This window comes from Eumetopias jubatus, unplaced genomic scaffold, assembly GCF_037043125.1.
Source record: "Eumetopias jubatus isolate StellerSeaLion01/CBP00866 unplaced genomic scaffold, mEumJub1_p1.0 scaffold_2, whole genome shotgun sequence".
NCBI classification, from domain to species: Eukaryota; Metazoa; Chordata; class Mammalia; order Carnivora; family Otariidae; genus Eumetopias; species Eumetopias jubatus.
The window spans coordinates 148,166,338-148,186,228 of record NW_028274808.1 but is presented as its reverse complement, the minus strand read 5'-3'; the positions used below and the strand labels follow the sequence as shown (position 1 = coordinate 148,186,228).

At 35.5% G+C, this 19,891-nt stretch overlaps 1 protein-coding gene across 1 annotated transcript in view; it reads right to left on the bottom strand.

The window, feature by feature from the left end:
• Window positions 1-19,891, bottom strand: part of UBA6 (ubiquitin like modifier activating enzyme 6) — an 89,685-nt gene that overhangs the window by 12,716 nt on the left and 57,078 nt on the right. The window contains exons 18-26 of the mRNA XM_028100728.2: window positions 17,326-17,403; window positions 15,857-16,038; window positions 14,239-14,344; window positions 12,252-12,341; window positions 12,062-12,142; window positions 10,924-11,052; window positions 2,184-2,235; window positions 2,032-2,095; window positions 1,005-1,074 (exon numbers count right to left, since the gene is read on the bottom strand). Coding sequence (XP_027956529.1) covers window positions 1,005-1,074; window positions 2,032-2,095; window positions 2,184-2,235; window positions 10,924-11,052; window positions 12,062-12,142; window positions 12,252-12,341; window positions 14,239-14,344; window positions 15,857-16,038; window positions 17,326-17,403 — 852 coding nt within the window. The remainder of the gene's footprint in view (window positions 1-1,004; window positions 1,075-2,031; window positions 2,096-2,183; window positions 2,236-10,923; window positions 11,053-12,061; window positions 12,143-12,251; window positions 12,342-14,238; window positions 14,345-15,856; window positions 16,039-17,325; window positions 17,404-19,891) is intronic.

Here is a 19,891-nt window from a genome sequence, read left to right as displayed (position 1 = left end):
CTTTTGAGGTCACCTACACTCTTATCACAAAATTGCCACTCTTTATATAAAAAGAATACCAGACTGAATGGCACTATTTTAACCAGACATTTATGGTATATTTTACCATTAGCTCCAAAAAGGATTAATTTACAGTAGGCATTTTTATCTGGGTCCAAAATAGCCAGTGTTAATTATGGCTCTGGTTCCTATTTCCTCATTCAGCCTACTTAAAGGATAGCAATTTTGGCTCTATTTTGTATCTGTGAAGAAAAAAATCATGAATGCAGATCCGCCTCTCAATTAAAACGGTATTAGACCCTTTAGATGTTAGTCAGTAAAGATGACGTCTAAAGGAATAGGATAAGGGTTAAGAAATGTCAATATGGGAGAGCATTTTAAATTTCTTGAAATTTGAAGATATAAGTTATTATCACAAAATAAATCAAAGAAATTTTTTTTAAAGATTTTATTTATTTATTTGAGAGAGAGAATGAGGGAGAGAGAGCACGAGAGGGAAGAGGGTCAGAGGGAGAAGCAGACTCCCCGCTGAGCAGGGAGCCCGATGCGGGACTCGATCCCGGGACTCCAGGATCATGATCTGAGCCGAGGGCAGTTGCTTAACCAACTGAGCCACCCAGGCGCCCCAAATCAAAGAAATGTTAACAGAGAGAATCTCTAAGGAATATTTAAAAATTGTTACAAAATCGTTCACTTTGGATTTTCAGAGTGATTATGATAATTGAAGCTAACAGGTTATGAATGCTTTAAAAGTAAAGACAGGTCTTACAAATACTTGTTTTATTACTTTAGAAAGAAAAATTTGACTTTCTTCTACTTAGTAATGCTGCAACAAGATTTTACCTTCTGCTATGTTAGAATGGACAACGCAACAAAACAAAAAGTTTACATCAAAAAACAATTCTTGTAACATAAAAACATATTTTGATGATGCAATTAGCTGATAGGTCATCGAATTTTTACCTGGTTTTGTATCACTTCCTAGAGCTTGAAGGTTATCTTACCTCTTCAGTAAATGGAATGCAATAGACTGCAGCATATAGTTTTGCAGCATTCAGAAGAAAACTGTAGTGCCTTTTGAAATTAAAAAATAAGGCAAAGTGTGAATGAATGCACAGTTTCAAAGATGTTTAATTCATCAAAAACTATAGCCTTTGAAATGTTTAAGAAAAATAATCACAGAACTTTTGTTATAGGAATATTTAAAAGTAATGCAATGAACTTCTGGTTTAGACCAAAGAAATTATAAAAGCTATAAGAAACATCAGGTGTCTATCCTTCTAAGTACAAATATTCAGGAAATGATTGTGACTACTTTGGGGAGAGGAGTGGCAAAAAGTAGAAAAATTAAACTAGTAAAAGAAAATTCATTTTAATTCATAAAAAAATTAGAAATTTTGTTTTAAAGAACATACATTAGGTTCAAATTAAGCAAATGAAATTTGACTAAAAACACAAATAAAGTAGGTTTTATAGGAGAAGCCATCAGGATAAGGTGACTGGAAGCCAAACATAAACATCACATGAGAAAACTAAATGGGAGTTATTTGTTGAAATAAGGTTGTTAACAAGCGAAGTGTTTAACTGGAATACATACGTATGGGGGGGTGTGTGTGTGTGTGTATAAAAATGTCTGTCTAAACATGAACTACTTTGAAAATTAATTTGAGATAATTTAGGGAGATATTTAATGGTAATCATTTTCCCCCCAAATAACTAAAGTTTCTTAAATACTGGTTTTATTTAATAGGAAAACATCTGTTGTCGTTCTATGGTTTTTGCTATGGATAACGTCAAAGTGGTAACATAATCAAGTTATTTTACGATTTATACAAACAAATTCATATATGTGTAGGGAGAATGACTGTGTCTGGCTTTGTTGGCCAGATTAATATGCTAACTCTTAGAATAACAGGGATGCAATAATTTAACATTTTCAGAGCCTGAGGTTTTCACCCTGCAATGTAAACCGATAGACAGTTAAGAAATTTACAAGAAAGGAGGCATATAAAACTGGCTATAAATACTTACAAAGGTTCATTTAAATTAAATTTTATTGGAGAAGGGGGCCTCTTTGGTGATTGCCAAAACAAACCTAACAAAAGATACAGACATTATTTTCATTATAGGGAACTAGTAATAAATTATATTAAACATTCTTCTCAACACTTGGTCACACTTACTGCCATCTTTTAATCGTGTGTCTAGAGGAAAACAGTGAAGAAGCTGAAGAGCCTAAAGAAAAAATATAAATTTAAAAAATTACTATGCAATATTATCTAAGGAAAAAAATAAAATAAAAAATGCATAAAAGATATACGGTGAAGCCTCCAGCTACCCTTGTATTCTCTATCATTCTCTTGTCACTGCCCCCATATGTGGAATAACCTCAAATGTTATTTTTTTATTATTATATTATGTTAATCACCATACATTACATCATTAGTTTTTGATGTAGTGTTCCATGATTGACTGTTTGCGTATAACACCCAGTGCTCCATGTGGAATGTGCCCTCTTTAATACCCATCACCAGGCTAACCCATCCCCCCACCCCTGCCCCTCTAGAAACCTCAGTTTGTTTCTCAGAGTCCATACTCTCTCATGGTTCTTCTCCCCCTCCAATTTCCCCCCTTCATTCTTCCCCTCCTGCTATCTTCTTTTTTTTTTTTTTTTTAACATATAATGTATTATTTGTTTCAGAGGTACAGGTCTGTGATGCAAGTCTTACACAATTGACAGCGCTCACCATAGCACATACCCTCCCCAATGTCTATCACCCAGCCACCCCATCCCTCCCACCCCCCACCACTCCAGCAACTCTCAGTTTGTTTCCTGAGATCAAGAATTCCTCATATCAGTGAGGTCATATGGTACATGTCTTTCTCTGACTGACTTATTTCGCTCAGCATAATACCCTCCAGTTCTATCCAGGCCGTTGCAAATGGCAAGATGTCATTGCTTTTGATGGCTGCATAATATTCCATTGTGTATATATATATATATATATATATATACCACTTCTTCTTTATCCATTCATCTGTTGATGGACATCTTGGCTCTTTCCAGAGTTTGGCTAATGTGGACATTGCTGCTATAAACATCGGGGTGAACATACCCCTTCGGATCACTACATTTGTATCTGTGGGGTAAATACCCAGTAGTGCAATAGCTGGGTCGTATGGTAGCTCTATTTTCAACCGTTTGAGGAACTTCCATACTGTTTTCCAGAGTGGCTGCACCAGCTTGCATTCCCACCAACACTGTTGGAGGGTTCCCCTTTCTCCGCATCCCCGCCAACATCTGTCGTTTCCTGACCTGTTAATTTTAGCCATTCTGACTGGTGTGAGGTGGTATCTCATTGAGGTTTTGATTTGGATTTCCCTGCTGCTGAGCGATGTTGAGCACTTTTTCATATGTCTGTTGGCCATTTGGATGTCTTCATTTGGAAAAATGTCTGTTCATGTCTTCTGCCCATTTCTGAATTGGATCATTCATTCTTTGGGTGTTGAGTTTAATAAGTTCTTTATAGATTTTGGATACTAGCCCTTTATCTGATATGTCATTTGCAAATACCATCTCCCATTCTGTTGGTTGTCTTTTGGTTCTGTTGACTGTTTCTTTTGCTGTGCAAAAGCTCAATAGTTCATTTTTGCCTTTGCTTCCCTTGCCTTTGGCGATGTATCTAGGAAGAAGTTGCTGTGGTTGAGGTCGAAGAGGTTGCTGCCTGTGTTCTCCTTCAGGGTTTTGATGGACTCCTGTCTCACATTTAGGTCTTTCAACCATTTGGAGTCTATTTTTGTGTGTGGTGTAAGGAAATGGTGCAGTTTCATTCTTCTGCATGTGGCTGTCCAATTTTCCCAAAACCATTTGTTGAAGAAACTGTCTTTTTTCCATTGGATATTCTTTCCTGCTTTGTCAAAGATTGACCATAGAGTTGAGGGTCCATTTCTGGGCTCTATTCTGTTCCACTGATCTATGTGTCTGTTTTTGTGCCAGTACCATACTGTCTTGATGATGACAGCTTTGTAATAGAGCTTGAAGTCCAGAATTGTGATGCCACCAGCTTTTTCTTTTTCAACATTCCGCTGGCTATTCGGGGTCTTTTCTGATTCCATACAAATTTTAGGATTATTTGTTCCATTTCTTTGAAAAAAGTTGATGGTATTTTGATAGGGATTGCACTGAATGTGTAGACTGCTCTTTGACATCTTCACAATATTTGTTCTTCCAATCTATGAGCATGGAATGTTTTTCCATTTCTTTGTGTCTACCTCAATTTCTTTCATGAGTATTTTATAGTTTTCTGAGTACAGATTATTTGCCTCTTCAGTTAGATTTATTCCTAGGTATCTTATGGTTTTGGGTGCAATTGTAAATGGGATCGACTCCTTAATTTCTCTTTCCTCTGTCTTGTTGTTGGTGTATAGGAATGCCACTGATTTCTGTGCATTGATTTTATATCCTGCCACTTTACTGAATTCCTGTACGAGTTTTACCAGTTTTGGGGTGGAGTCTTTTGGGTTTTCCTCATAAAGTATCATATCATCTGCAAACAGTGAGAGTTTGACTTCTTCTGCCAATTTGGATGCCTTTGACTTCTTTTTGCTGTCTGCTATGGCCAGGACTTCTAATACTATGTTGAATAGAAGTGGTGAGAGTGGACATCCTGCTGTGTTCCTGACCTTAGAGGGAAAGCTCTCCATTTTTCCCCATTGAGAATGATATTCACTGTGGGTTTTTCATAGATGGCTTTTAAGATATTGAGGTATGTACCCTCTATCCCTATACTCTGAAGAGTTTTGATCAAGAAAGGATACTGTACTTTGTCATGCTTTTTCTGCATCTACTGAGAGGATCATATGGTTCTTGTTCTTTCTTTTATTAATGTATTGTATCGCACTGATTGATCTGCGGATGTTGAACCAACCTTGCAGCCCAGGGATAAATCCCACCTGGTCGTTGTGAATAACCCTTTTAATGCACTATTGGATCCTACTGGCTAGTATTTTGGTGAGAATTTTTGCATCCATGTTCATCAAGGATATTGGTCTGTAATTCTCCTTTTTGATGGGGTCTTTGTCTGGTTTTGGGATCAAGGTAATGCTGGCCTCATAAAACGAGTTTGGAATTTTTCCTTCCATTTCTGTTTTTTGGAACAGTTTCAGAAGAAGAGGTATTAATTCTTCTTTAAATGTTTGGTAGAATTCCCCTGGGAAGCCATCTGGCCCTGGGTTTTTGTTTGTTGGGAAATTTTTGATGACTGCTTCAATTTCCTTAATGGTTATATGCCTGCTCAGGTTTTCTTTCTTCCTGTTTCAGTTTTGGTAGTTGATACATCTCTAGGAATGCATCCATGTCTTCCAGATTATCTAATTTGCTGGCATATAGTTGCTCATAATATGTTGTTTGTATTTCTTTGGTGTTGGGTGTATTTTTTTGGTGTTCGTTGTGATCTCTTCTCTTTCATTCATGATTTTGTTGATTTGCGTCATTTCTCTTTTCTTTTTGATAAGTCTGGCCAGGGGTTAATCAATCTTGTTAATTCTTTCAAAGAACCAGCTCTAATTTCATTGATGTGTTCTACTGTTCTTTTGGTTTCTATTTCATTGATTTCTGCTCTGATCTTTACTATTTCTCTTCTCCTGCTGGGTTTAGGCTTTATTTGCTGTTCTTTCTCCAGCTCCTTTAGGTGTAGGGTTAGGTTGTGTAGGTGAGACCTTTCTTGTTTCTTCAGAAAGTCTTGTATTGCTATATATTTTTCTCTCAGAACCGCCTTTGCTGCATCCCAAAGATTTTGAACAGTTGTATTTTCATTTTCATTTGTTTCCATGCATTTTTTAAATCCTTTTTTAATTTCCTGGTTGACCCATTCATTCTTTAGTAGGATGCTCTTCAGCCTCCATGTATTTGAGTTCTTTCTGACTTTCCTCTTGTGACTGAGTTCTAGTTTCAAACCATTGCGGTCCGAAAACATGCAGGGAATGATCCCAATCTTTTGGTACTGGTTGAGACCTGATTTGTGATCTATTCTGGAGAATGTGCCATGGGCACTAGAGAAGAATGTGTATTCTGTTGCTTCGGGATGGAATGTTCTGAATATATCTGTGAAGTCCATTTGGTCCAGTGTGTCATTTAAAGTCTTTATTTCCTTGTTGATCTTTTGCTTAGATGATCTGTCCATTTCAGTGAGGGGGTGTTAAAGCCCCCCACTATTACTGTATTGTTGTCAATGTGTTTTTTTGCTTTTGTTATTAGTTGGCTTATATAATTGGCTGCTCCCATGTTAGGGGCATAGATATTTACAATTGTTAGATCTTCTTGTTGGATAGACCCTTGAAGTAGGATATAGTGTCCTTCCTCATCTCTTATCACAGTCTTTGTTTTAAAATCTAATTTGTCTGATATAAAGATTGCCACCCCAGCTTTCTTTTGGTGTCCATTAGCATGGGACATGGTTTTCCACCCCCTCACTTTCAATCTGGGGTTGTCTTTGGGTCTAAAATGAGTCTCTTGCAGACAGCATATTGATGGGTCTTGTTTTTTTATCCAATCTGATAGCCTGTGTCTTTTGATTGCGGCATTTAGCCCATTTGCATTCAGAGTAACTATGGAAAGATATGAATTTAGTGCCATTGTATTGCCTATAAGGTGACTGTTACTGTATATTTTCTGTGTTCCTTTCTGGTCTATGTTACTTTTAGGCTCTCTCTTTGCTTAGAGGACCCCTTTCAATATTTCTTGGAGGGCTGGTTTCATGTTTGCAAATTCCTTTAGTTTTTGTTTGTTCTGGAAGCGTTTTATCTCTCCTTCTATTTTCAATGACAGCCTAGCTGGATAGAGTATTCTTGGCTTCATATTTTTCTCATTTAGTGCTCTGAATATATCATGCCAGTCCTTTCTGGCCTGCCAGGTCTCTGTGGATAGGTCTGTTGCCAATCTAATGTTTCCACCATTGCAGGTTATAGATCTCTTCTCCCGAGTTGCTTTCAGGATTTTCTCTTTGTCTCTAAAACTTTTAAGTTTTATTACTAGGTGTCAGGGTGTTGACCTATTTTTATTGATTTTGAAAGGAGTGCTCTGTGCCTCCTGGATTTTGATGCCTGTTTCCTTCCCCACATTAGGGAAGTTCTCTGCTATAATTTGCTCCGATACACCTTCTCCCCCTCTCTCTCTTTCTTCTTTTTCTGGGATCCCAATTATTCTAATGTTGTTTCATCTTATGGTATCACTTATTTCTCGAATTCTGCCCTCGTGATCCAGTAGTTGTTTATCTCTTTTTCTCAGCTTCTTTATTTTCCATCTCTTCTGTATCACTAATTCTCTCTTCTGCCTCATTTATCCTAGCAGTTAGAGCCTCCATTTTTGACTGCACCTCATTAATAGCCTTTTTGATTTTGACTTGGTTAGATTTTAGTTCTTTTATTTCTCTAGAAAGGGTTTCTCTAATAACTTCCATGCTTTTTTTCAAGCCCAGCTAGTATATTTAAAATCATGATTCTGAACTCTAGGTCCGACATTGTACTAATGTCTGTATTGAGTAGGTCCCTGGAAGTCAGTACTACCTCTTGTTTTTTTTGTTGAGGTGAGGTTTCCCGTCTTGTCATTTTGTCCAGAGGAGCATAGATGAATGAGAGAACAAAATGCTAACAGGGTAACAACGTCCCCAGAAAATATACTCTAAACAAATCAGAAAACACCTGAAACCAGGGAAAAGAAAGGGAAAGAAAGAAAAAAGAAAAAGAAAAAAAAAGGAAAAAGAATAAAAAAAAAAGAAAAAGATAAAAACAAAAACAAAAACAGAACAAAACAAAAAAAAAACAGAATATGATCAAATATGATCAGGCTGTTGCATAGATTAGTGCCACACACTAGATTTTGGGTATATTTTGGTCTATTAGAAGAAAGTGCCTCCCACAATTTTAAAGAAACAAAAACTTATATATGTACAAAAATAAGGGTTGATACGATGAAGAAATGGAATATGACTGTAAAGATGAAAATTATAACAAATTTTATAAAAGGGATTGATAAGAAGTTGTTTGAAAAAAGAAAGAAGAGGATTTAAAAAAAAAGAAAAAATAGGGGAGAGAATGTAATCAGGCAGGAGACTAGAACAAAGCCATACACTACAGATTTAGGGTATATTTTTATCTGTTAGAAGGCACTATCTCAAAATTTTAAAGACAGAACTTATATATATATTCCAAAAGTAAGGGTAACTACTATGAAAGGATAGAATATGAATCTAAAAATGAAAAACAAAAATGTTTTTTAGGGGCGCCTGGGTGGCTCAGTCATTAAGCGTCTGCCTTTAGCTCAGGTCATGATCCCAGGGTCCTGGGATCGAGCCCCGCATCGGGCTCCCTGCTCCGCGGGGAGCCTGCTTCTCCCTCTCCCACCCCCCTGCTTGTGTTCCTGCTCTCCCTATCTCTCTGTCAAATAAATAAATAAAATCTTTAAAAAAAAAGTTTTTTAAAAAAGGGATTGATAAGATGTTGGTTGAAAAAGGGAAGAAGAAAAATTCAAAAAAAAAAAGTTAAAAAATTAACTTTGAAGGACTAAGGAATCATGGTAAAAAAGCCATGAATTCTATGTGCAGTATTCCTCTAGCGCGGGAGTTCTTCCGTTCTCAGTGATCGGTAAACTTGGTCTTGGCGGGCTGTTCTTGCTGATCTTCTGGGGGAGGGGCCTGTTGCCGTGGTTCCCAAATGTCTTTGTTGGAGGCGGAATTGACCTGCCCTTGCCAGGTCCGGGCTAAGTAATCTGCTCGGGTTTGCTCTCAGGAGCTTTTGTTCCCTGCAAGCTTTCCGTACAGCTTTGGAGGACAAGAGTGAAAATGGCGGCCTCCCAATCTCTGCCCCGGAGGAGCCGAGAACTCGGGGCCCCGCTCCTCAGTGCGCCCCCAGAGAAAAGCAGTCAATCACTCCTGTCTCCGTGGTCTCCGGCTGCATTCCGTGCTCACCCGGCCTGTGACCCAGTGTTTCTACCTCTGGCACCTGACTCAGTGTGGAGTCTCCAAACCCAGTAGATCCCTGCGGTGCGCTCCCGTGCCACTCTTCTCAGGGGAGGAAGGGGAGTCTCCCTGGATCTGCCACTTGTTGGGTCCCTGCTGGAAGACCAGTGGCCCAACTGTGCTGCGGATCACGGTTTATGGCAACCCCGAGCTGAGAGCCCACTCCTCAGCTTGGTGCAGCCGGCTTCCCCGCTCCGATACCTGGGAGCTCTGTCGTACTTAGGCACCCCCGGTCTTTCTGTGACCCCGAGGGTCCTGAGACCACACTGTCCCAGCGAGAGTTCCACCCCCTGCTTAGCCACTGGAGCGATGTCCCTCAGGGGAGCCGACTTCTAAAAGTTCCAATTTTGTGCTCTGCAGCTCTATCACTTGCCAGAAGTGGCGGATGGAGGCCCCCTCCCCCGCCGTCTATCCTCCCGAATAGCGCCTCGGATTCACTTTTCCGCACGTCCTACCTTCCAGAAAGTGGTCGCTTTTCTGTTCAGAGTTGTTGCTATTCTTTTCTTCAATCTCCTGTTGAGTTCGTAGGTGTTTAGAATGGTTTGATCCCTATCCAGCTGAATTCCTGGGACCAGACGAAATCCAGGTCTCCAACTCCTCTGCCATCTTGCTCCTCCCCCCACTCTATTGTTATTTTTTATCAACACTTATAGTTTTTTCTTTTTTTGCATCTACAGCAAAAATGAATATACATTATTTTATCAGTTTTTACACAACAGTGGCATATTTTACATACAATTCTGCTCCTCTCAAAGAGCTAATTTAAAACAAAAACGAAACCAGTAAAAATATACAGTATTTTGTCTTTTGAGATGATAAATGATGTTTGAGATTCACTTCAAAACCATCTGGGGAGGGTCTATTGGGATGGGTATCTAGATGAAACAACATTATCTACAAGTTGATAAATGTTAAACCTGGGTGACAGATTTGTGAAAATTACATGGGGGTTCATTACAGTATTTTTTCCCCTTTCCCTGGTTGAATTTTTCCATAGTAAAAAAGCTTAGAAAAAAAAAGGTAGAAAAGGTAAGGACTAAAAAGAGTTCTTTAGATTTTGAAACAAGAGGTCATTGATAATTATGGTAAAAATAATTTGAATAGGAGTGGGGAAAGAAGACACATTTACTGGATGAGGAAGTAGCAACAGTAAGTATAAGACCACTTACGTAAGCAGCAGAGCCAAGAAGGAAATTAAAAGCAAGGATAAGTGTAATCAAAAGACTTTTTAAAAAAGATGAACTTACTTTATATTCCAATAGGTAAGAGCCTAAAGAGAGGGAGAGACTCAAGAGAGAGTGCAGGACACATTCTAGCAACTCTAAGTAATGGGAGATAAGAATAACAGCTAATATTTAGTGAGCACTTATGGGCTAGGTTTGCTCAAATTGCTTTGCATGTATTCACTTATTTGATCCTCACGCTACCCTATGAGTTACGCACCAATTTATTATCCCCATTTTACAAATGAGGAAACAGAAAACAGACATAAAATGTGATTTTGGATATTGGTGGGCAAGGCAAAATTCAACCAGCTTTCTTACTGAACATCTCTATTTTCTCAGTTTCTTGCTTTATTCTGAACAACAAACTTGTTTTAGACTACTGATGAAATGTATTCCTTATTCTCCAGAAGGAACACCTATCTGAAACCCAATTTTGCACACAGAGAGATAAGGATCAAGTTAATGTATGACTGACAAACCAATGGGTAGAGTTTAAGTGCATTCTTTTAACATTCAAATAGAAATCAGTTGTGTGCCCTGCACTTGTTTTCACTTAACTTACTACTTATTTCTGGAAAGATTCCCGAAAGAAAGAGTAGATGTTTGGCCAATGAAATTAATTTGGTATCAATTAAATGTGCCAAGGTCATATCTCTTCTTAATGTTTTATAATGCATACTTACCTTATGGTTAAAATATTTTTCAAATTTTAATCTTGCTAATTCTACACACTGGGACCAACTTCTGGGTCTTCTGCTAAGTAACTTAATAACTTGAAAACAGCCTTCTAAACTGTGCCCAGTTTGTATCTTCTAGAAAATGAGAGAAAAAAACAAACAAAATAAATACATTTCTTTTTTTTTTTTTTAAAGATTTTATTTATTTATTTGACAGAGACAGAGACAGCGAGAGTAGGAACACAAGCAGGGGGAGTGGGAGAGGGAGAAGCAGGCTTCCCGCTGAGCAGGGAGCCCGATATGGGGCTCGATCCCAGGACCTTGGGGTCATGACCTGAGCCGAAGGCAGCCGCTTAATGACTGAGCCACCCAGGCGCCCCTAAAATAAATACATTTCTAATTAAACACGCAACACCCACCTACCCACCCACATCATTCCTGGGGAAGTATTAGCCAAAGTTTGAAGTGCCAGCTCACGTGACCTATGATTTTAATTTTTACACCATGAGCTCCTTATCCCTGCCTTTTTCTTCTCCCTCTTTCTTTCCTTTTTTTGGAGGGAGAATGGGAAAAGACAGCACATGAAACTTCAGCTGTAGTTTCTTATCTGACAAGTTATCCTCATGTCTTGCTGGCTGTAAGTTGTGAGTACTACAGATGTACTTAATATAAGAAGTACTTATGAATAACATTTTACACTAAAAAGCTGCCCTGTTTAGTATTGGAATAAAGAAAAGTAAGAAAACATCTTTAAAGTTGTCCTCATTATAAGAGTATTAAGTCTCAGAGATTACTGTCCACTCATGAAATTTTCACTAGAACTCACCTCAGTTTTTTTCCGAAAGAGTTTAATAAGCTATTTATTATTTTATTATGATGACATCTTTCTTAGGTTGAAGCATATGAATTTCTGTTCTGTGGGTCAAACATGGTCAAATATTGGCAATTCTACATAGTTCATATAAACTAAAAAAAGGGGTCATGTGTGACTTGCTAATTTCAAGATTCCTCATGCACTTACTATGTATCATAATGATGTTACAATCTTTCTTTAAAGAGGTAAAATAAACTATTTATAGGCAATTTGCAAATAACATTACACTGAGACAGTGTTGAGATTATATTAAAATGCATTGATTTTTACCTGTAAGACTTCTTCTGCAGATGGATAAGTTTGCCAAAATTTGTTAAACAATGAAGGCTTGTGGGAAAAGGAACTTTCAAACTATAAAGGAAAGAAAGAAAAAAAAAGTTACAAATAGAAGTCTTTTTAAAAATTGGAAATATCTTTTCTACTTCAAATAAAAATTTCTTGAAATAAAGATCTTTATTACCTTATCTCTTGCCCACTGTATAGTATGTTCAATAGCAGCTGGAAAGGATTTTAGAGTACAAAATGGTATTTCCTCTTCTGGGGGATCCCGCTAATTTATAAAATATGACAACAGATAGTTAAGAAAAGCAATGGTAATTTTTCACCAATTGAGTGTTTTAAGACCATTAAAAAATAAAATGAAATAATAAAATGAATCCAACATTTTTATATCTTCTCCTAGGCAAATAAGAGGAAAATGGATTCTTTTGATACTTAACCTATTTATTAACAGCAATGTAACAAAAAACTTGAATTTTATATAACTTATTATCTGTGCACTTATTTGGTACCATGTGGTACTTACAGCAGGCTCCAATATCTAATTAATTTTTTTCTCCAAGAATCAAGGTGACATCGAAAACTTTACAACATACCCTACTTTGAAAAGTAATTCATGAATCCCCAAAACAGTGCTCAGCATACCAGGAGTTTTTTTCTCCACGGAGAAAATAATTTAGGAGCAGGGATCATATATCCTTGATGCTTGGCATAGTTTTGTACAAAAGTATGTATTAAATAAACAACAAATAAAAAAGAATGAAATTTTGCCATTGCAACGACATGGATGGAGCTAGACAGTATTATGCTAAGTGAAATATGTCAGAGAAAGACAAATACCATATGATTTCACTCATATGTGGAATTTAAGAAATGAAACAAAGGGGAAAAAAAGAGAGGCAAACCAAGAAACAGACTCGTAACTATAGAAAACAAACTGATGGTCACCAGAGGGGATGGGGTTGGGGGGATGGGCTAAATAGGTGACGGGGATGAAGCAGTGCACTTGGATGGGCACAGGGTGTTGTATGGAAGTGTCAAACACTATATTGTACACATGAAACTAATATTACACACTGTATGTTAAGTAAATGGAATTTAAATAAAAACTTAAAAAAAATCAAAAAAATAAAATACAAAATTAAAAAAATAAAAAGAACTTTCAAAAGAGAAACAGCAAATGTCTATGTTGTCTCATGTAAAAAAAAAAAAACCATTAAAAAGACCCATTTTCTATTATAGGGTACATTTGGCTTAGCGTTATTGGTTTAACCAATCTAAAATGACTCACTTTATCTCTTTTTACTTAGAGATTTATATTTGTTTGCTCCTATGAAATACCATAAAATACTTTATAAACCAAAGAGGGAAGCCAGGAGAGAATTCTATTTTTTCTGAGTATAAAGTTAGAGAATATAGGAAAAGGCTTGGGAAAAATGTGGTAGAGAATCAAGCATTCTCTATTTTGAAAATCTTCCAATATCACCTCAGCATATCATGATTTTCTCTAATTTCCTTCAAATTAAACTTATAAATTTTGTCTACTATAATGTTTTTACTATATAAACTTCTGATTTCATGAGAATGGGAAAACAGATTTTCTAAATCTTTAAAAATTTTACTAAAGCAAATATAACTATTAAATAAAGTGATATTTACACTTGTAAAAACATTCTTTTTTCCATTTTACAACTTGAGTTGGTCTTTTTTAAAATCCTAAACCCTACAATTATTTCCTAGGCCAGTGTTTTTCAACTTCGGCAGTGTATCAAAATCACTTGTAGAGTTTAAAAAAAAATTACATCTATATGCTTTACACATATATAGAGGGCTTGGTTCCTCCCATGTATCAACTGAGTCATCATTAAGATTTTGGGTGGTCAGTTCAAACGTTGTTAGAAAACCAATTAAACACCTCTGAGAAATAAACAGTAAACACAAGAATAAGGATGCAAAAAAGGCTAGAAACAAAATTTTGATGATTTAAAAAATAACTTCAACTCTCTTTAAAAAATGCACATGCACATATGTATGGAAATTACTGACAGATCGATTAACAGATGAGGAAAGCTAAATCAAATTTGCTGACTAATGAGAAAAAAATGAGATATAAACATTATGAGATATAAAGAAGAGAGGCATTTATTTCAAAATGTCAGTTCACTTACATGACTATTATAGGATTCAGTTAAATGAGGTACAATAACTTCAGTGTGTCCCTTAGTGCCCATTGTTCCAGAATCTAAGAGGGGTCGTAGATTTGCTAAGCAACGGCTATTTGAAAAGATAACAGGTAACGAACAGTTAAGTGAGCAATAACAATGTAAGCAGGGGACATCTTACCACCTTCTGTTAATCATTTCACACACTGATCACTTCCTGAATGTAACATCAGGAAACAGATACATTACCACCAAATAATGCATTTATCATTTCTGTCCCCCTTCTCCCACAAATTTTGTTGCTCAACCTAGTAATCTTTGTCCGTTTCTTCTTCTTCTACTACTACTACTAGATTTTGGGCTTCAACTTTCTTTTACTCTAAGTTAACTCTTAAACTAATATACTGCCCTTTCTTGCCTTGCTTTCTATTTCTTCTTTGGTTATTTTCTTTCTTCTTTTTTTTTTTAAAGGTTTTATTTATTTGATAGAGAGAGACACAGCGAGAGAGGGAACACAAGCAGGGGGAGTGGGAGAGGGAGAAGCAGGCTTCCTGCAGAGCAGGGAGCCTGACGCGGAGCTCGATCCCAGGACACTGGGATCATGACCAGAGCCGAAGGCAGACGCTTAACGACTGAGCCACCCAGGCGCCCCCCTCTTTGGTTATTTTCTGACTACAAGTTCTGTCCTACTGTATCTTCTCAATATTCTCTTTATCTCAACCAATATTAACCTTCTTTCTTAATATGTATAATACCTATATTCTACACACCTTAATTTCTTAAAGTTTTTATTCTTCCTTCCTCTGCCCAAGATAACTTTCAACTACACTCTCCAATGGCAAATTTTTCTGTTAATAATCTGCTCTAGAACTCTAACATTAAAAAGTCATATAAAGATGTAAGAAAAATTATAAGATATACACATTATAGTCACTCATTCGTCTACTTATTTAACAACTATTTCCTGAATGACATATGTTGGGCCCTGAGGATATAGTGATGGGAAAATAAAGGGTCCCTGAATAAATGATTTAGTAAGGAAACAAGTATTAATTAAATAAGTGTATCAATAAAAATAAGCACTATAAAGAAAAAAACAGAATGCTGTGAAAGGTTACCATAGGAGGATCTATAGAATTTAGTGGTTAAAAAAATTCTGTTTGAATAAAGATACTTAGGATGAAAATGAAAGGTTGGAAGAAAAAAAAAAAGCTAAACTAAACCAGGTAGACTTGGGTCAGAATTTTTAGAACAAGATAAGCATAATTTCCTGAGTCTGAAGGAGAGTATGTACAAGTCTCTGAGGTGAAAAAGTGTTGGATACCTTACAAGAACTGAAAGAAGGAATGTGTAGCTGGAATGAGGGGAGCCAGCAAAGATAGGTAAATTTTAAGCTAGGGTGGTAGACAGATGGCAGACACTCTATGAAAAACATTTAGGCCATGTAAAGATTTTGAATTTTATCCTAGGTATAATGGGAAACCATAAAAAGGGTTTGCGCTTGAAAACCACAATAGAAACACAAAGAATGATCAGAAAATTGGGTAACTTTTCAATAAATAGATGTGGAAAAAAGTGAAAACAAAATAAAAAATTTTTATGAACCTGAATTTTAAGAACATACCTGTCTACATATCTCCTGGCTTCCACATTATCTAATGCTGTAATAATTATATCTTGTTTAGTATAGAACTCATCATTGTAAATAGCCTCAGTAGCTGGACATACTTTGTTCAAGTGTGCATCTATCTTTAATTGAGGATTTATTTTGAGGGTTGCATCGGCAGCAGTATAACTTTTAGGTTTCTAAACAAATAACAAATAAAAACAGAAGAAATAAATGTTAAACAGAAAAGCTAGGCCCTGATTGAACTTATACATTTTTTACAGGAAAGGAAAGTAACCAGACCAGCTTTCATTTTTAGTTTGTGGAAATTATATTCACTGTAGTCACATTATATTTAATAATCTACATTAGTCTGAGTAATTAACACATTATTAATGGAAATCTAAACAACCTCTATTTTAGCCATGTGCTTTAGAGTTCTTAAAATATCAGTTATTAAAAGTGTATTTGAACTTGGTAAGTGCCTAGAAAAAAATAACACATTCAGTAAAATATTAGCAATCCTAACTCTGCAGAAAATGAGCTCTCACAGGTATGGGAAGTTAACTTTGGTACTGAAATCTTATAAATATATTACTAATTTCTTGATGGAAACATTTAAAAAATTATTATATGTGTTTCAGTTTTATAAGAGTCCCCTTGACACGTTTTTACTTCTCAGTGCTGTTAAGTACACAAATTGTAAACTTTGTCAGAACTCAGTAAAATAAAAATAAACAGGCCTTAAAAGTTCTTCTATAAGTAAAATGCACAGAGTGAATGAATTGTGTGGCATACATTTTGGTTCCTAACAGACACTGTTATTTGTTTTGTATTTGGATAGGTGAGGCAATTATGCCACAAGCTCTAGTAGTCACTTTCCTGTTAATGACATTCCCTAGTTTACCAAGATTATCAATGGGTTGTTGAACAATAAACTGCAAAAACATTTTTAAAGAAAAAGCAAATATGTTTCACTAAAATGCTCCTTTTCTTAAATATTTTGAACTCTATAAAAAAGACTGAAAACGCATTATTTTACAATAAAGAGGATGTTAAATAGTCAAGTAAGATCAAAGAGCAAAAAATTCTAATTGCTAAACTTTTTACCTATTTTGTAATAAAAACTCCAAAAGACAGTGCCAAATGTGTGATCTATTAAAACTTAAAATTAGGAAATCTGTCTCTGTATCCTTAGTTTCTAAGATTAAATATGTAGATACATCCTGATTATAAAATTAAAAAAAAAAAACTTCCCATGATTCACAACTTAGATTTTATATCCAAAATCAATGCAAAGACCAATTTTTACATAAAAAAATTGTATATTTGTCCCAAATGTCATTCTCAATGTTTGATTATTTGAGAGTCTAGTAATATAAAAACAAATTATGCTTGTTCAAGCACTACTTTCTATTTATAAAAAGGAAACTCTCTTTTTTGTATAACACAATAGATGGCTTAAATTTGAAAGGGTAGCAACAAACCTGTATGTGGTGAGGCCGAAATAGGAACTGTCTATTCAAGTTGGATTTTTCTATCAAGTCAGGATCTGTTACTGTAACCTAATGTCAAGAATAGAAAAAAGCTGAAATTATGTAAGAGAAAAATTTAAATCTATTTTGCTTCTCTCAGAAAGACTAAAACAATTCCCACAAGTTAGTCTAAATTATTTTAGCTGTTAGAAGTCATAAAAATACAAATATTCTAATGGTTACCAATACTAATATTTTTATACTATGTTTAACTATAATTAATATTTAGCATAGGAACATGTTAAACAAAACTGCTGAAACTGATGACAATTCATGCTCAAAACATTTTTCTAATTATTCGTAACAAAATAAGAGGCTAAAAACATCATCACATTTTAGAAACATGTGATGGATTAGCCAAAGAGGAGTTAGCTCTTCTTTCTAAACATTTATTTTCAACTGCAACAAATTTGGAAAGAATATCTGCATGTTTCAATTTGAAAGGAACTCTTGCTAAAGCAGAGGTCTACAAACCACAGCGTAGGCAGCCTGCCTGTTTTTGTAAATAAATTTTGTTGGAACACAGTCATGCCATTTGTTTTAAGTACTGTCTATGGTTGTTTTCATGCTGTAATGGCAGCGCTGACTTGTTGTGACAGAGATCCTTGGTTCACAAGCCTAGAATAGCTGCAATCTGGTCATTTAAGAAAATGTTTGCAGACATTCTAATGGATGCAAGATGAAAATAAACAGATCCAAGATAATCTGAAAAGTATTCATAATGCATTTGTCACTTATGTTAGTATTTGTACGAGATCAGACTAGGAGCAGTATTTCTCCAGTGTGTTTGAGTTGTTAGATAGTGACAGATGTTCACAAACACATTCACTTTCTTTTAGCTGGTATTACCTGACTGTATCTGTTTTTTGGGGGGGTTTGTTTTCAACATTTCTATGTAATTATGTGTTAGAGTGTGTCTCTTTTAAATAGGAAAAAAAGCACCAAACAGAAAATGTCTCTTAACAAAAATTTAATCAATATATAATTATTGTGATTACTGATATAAGGCTTTTTTTTTCTACCTCCCCCACCCCACTTTTTATTCACTCCCTTTTTTGAGGGGGGTCTTAAGTTTTCTTGATTCCAATCCCCCTCAATCCTTACTGAATTGGTCTGGAAGTTAAACATCTATTTTTATGTGGTTATACTCAAAATTTTCACATGCACATGTGACTTAAGCTCTAGACAATCTCCATCTTCCTCCTGAATAATTAGAGGATATCTGAACTCTCCCTTCTCCTTTCATATCAATGAACATTATACTTATTTTTAATCATCCCATCCCCAAAGTCAATATTTTAATTAAAGCTTAAAAAAAACCCCAATACTTATTTAAATCTACGAATGCTGACAAATGCCTCTACTTACCCTTGCTTCATGCACTGCTCATGTTATCTAATAAGTTCTTTCAATGAGAACCAATAAATGATCTTTCATCACTTCACCTGTCAGTTATCTTTACTTCTCTTGAAAGATAATGTAGTTGGGTATAGAAATCTAGATTGACAATAATTTTCCAAAGCACTATGAAGACATGCTTCTCTGTCTTCAAGTGTCATTTACTGCTGATGAGAAATCTATTAGGTAATCTCTCTTTTTATCTTTGCCTTTGATCATGCTGACTAGTTTACCTTTTCAATTTCAACATACTGGTCTCTTAACTCTGGAAACTTTTGTCATTATCTTGGAATATATTACTTCTTCATTATCTTTACTCTCTCTGAAAATTCTACTACACTTATGTTGGACCATGCAAATGTATCCTCTTTCATTAAAAAAAGATATCTTTCTGGGTTTTTAACTTCTATTCATCAATTCTCACTTCAGTTATATGTGAATTTTAAGTTCAATGACTACACAAAAAGTTTTATTTGGTTTCCTGTAAAAATTTTAGTGCTTTCCCCCTCTCATGTTTCTATCCTCCTCCCCCTTTTTTTTTTACCTTTGGTCATTTTAAACTCTATTTTAAAGTTTGTTTGCTCCATTATTTGTAGCACTCCTGTTATCTATAGTTCTTAGCTTAATTCTTCTATTTTCATTGGCTGGTTTTTCTTCTAGGTGGTACTTTTTTTCTAGTGGATTGTAATTTTTATTGTGAATTGTCTTGAACAGATGTTAATTTCTCTGCATAATTCTATGTACTCTTGGTATTTAATTATCACCATGATGCAATTTCATATTTGTTTTTGTCAGAGCTTTGGAGATTTCAATGGTCTTATTTGTTATATTCATCCCTCTGCTTGAAGTTTTTTGTAAGATATAATTCTGGATTCCACACACCAGTGTGGTACATGCTCTTAGTTAAAAGTTTCTCATGAGTTACTTCCTTTTCTATTTAATGTTTTGGACATATACTCAAGAAACACTTGTGAATAACTACAGCTTTTAGCTCAGAAACTAATTTCTCTCTTGGTTCCTGGAGCCTGGGACTTTCCTTTCCTTTTTCCCAGTTAAGTTTGGCTACATTTGTAAACACTATAAAAAAGAATAATTTACATAGCAAATCTATATATTTGCA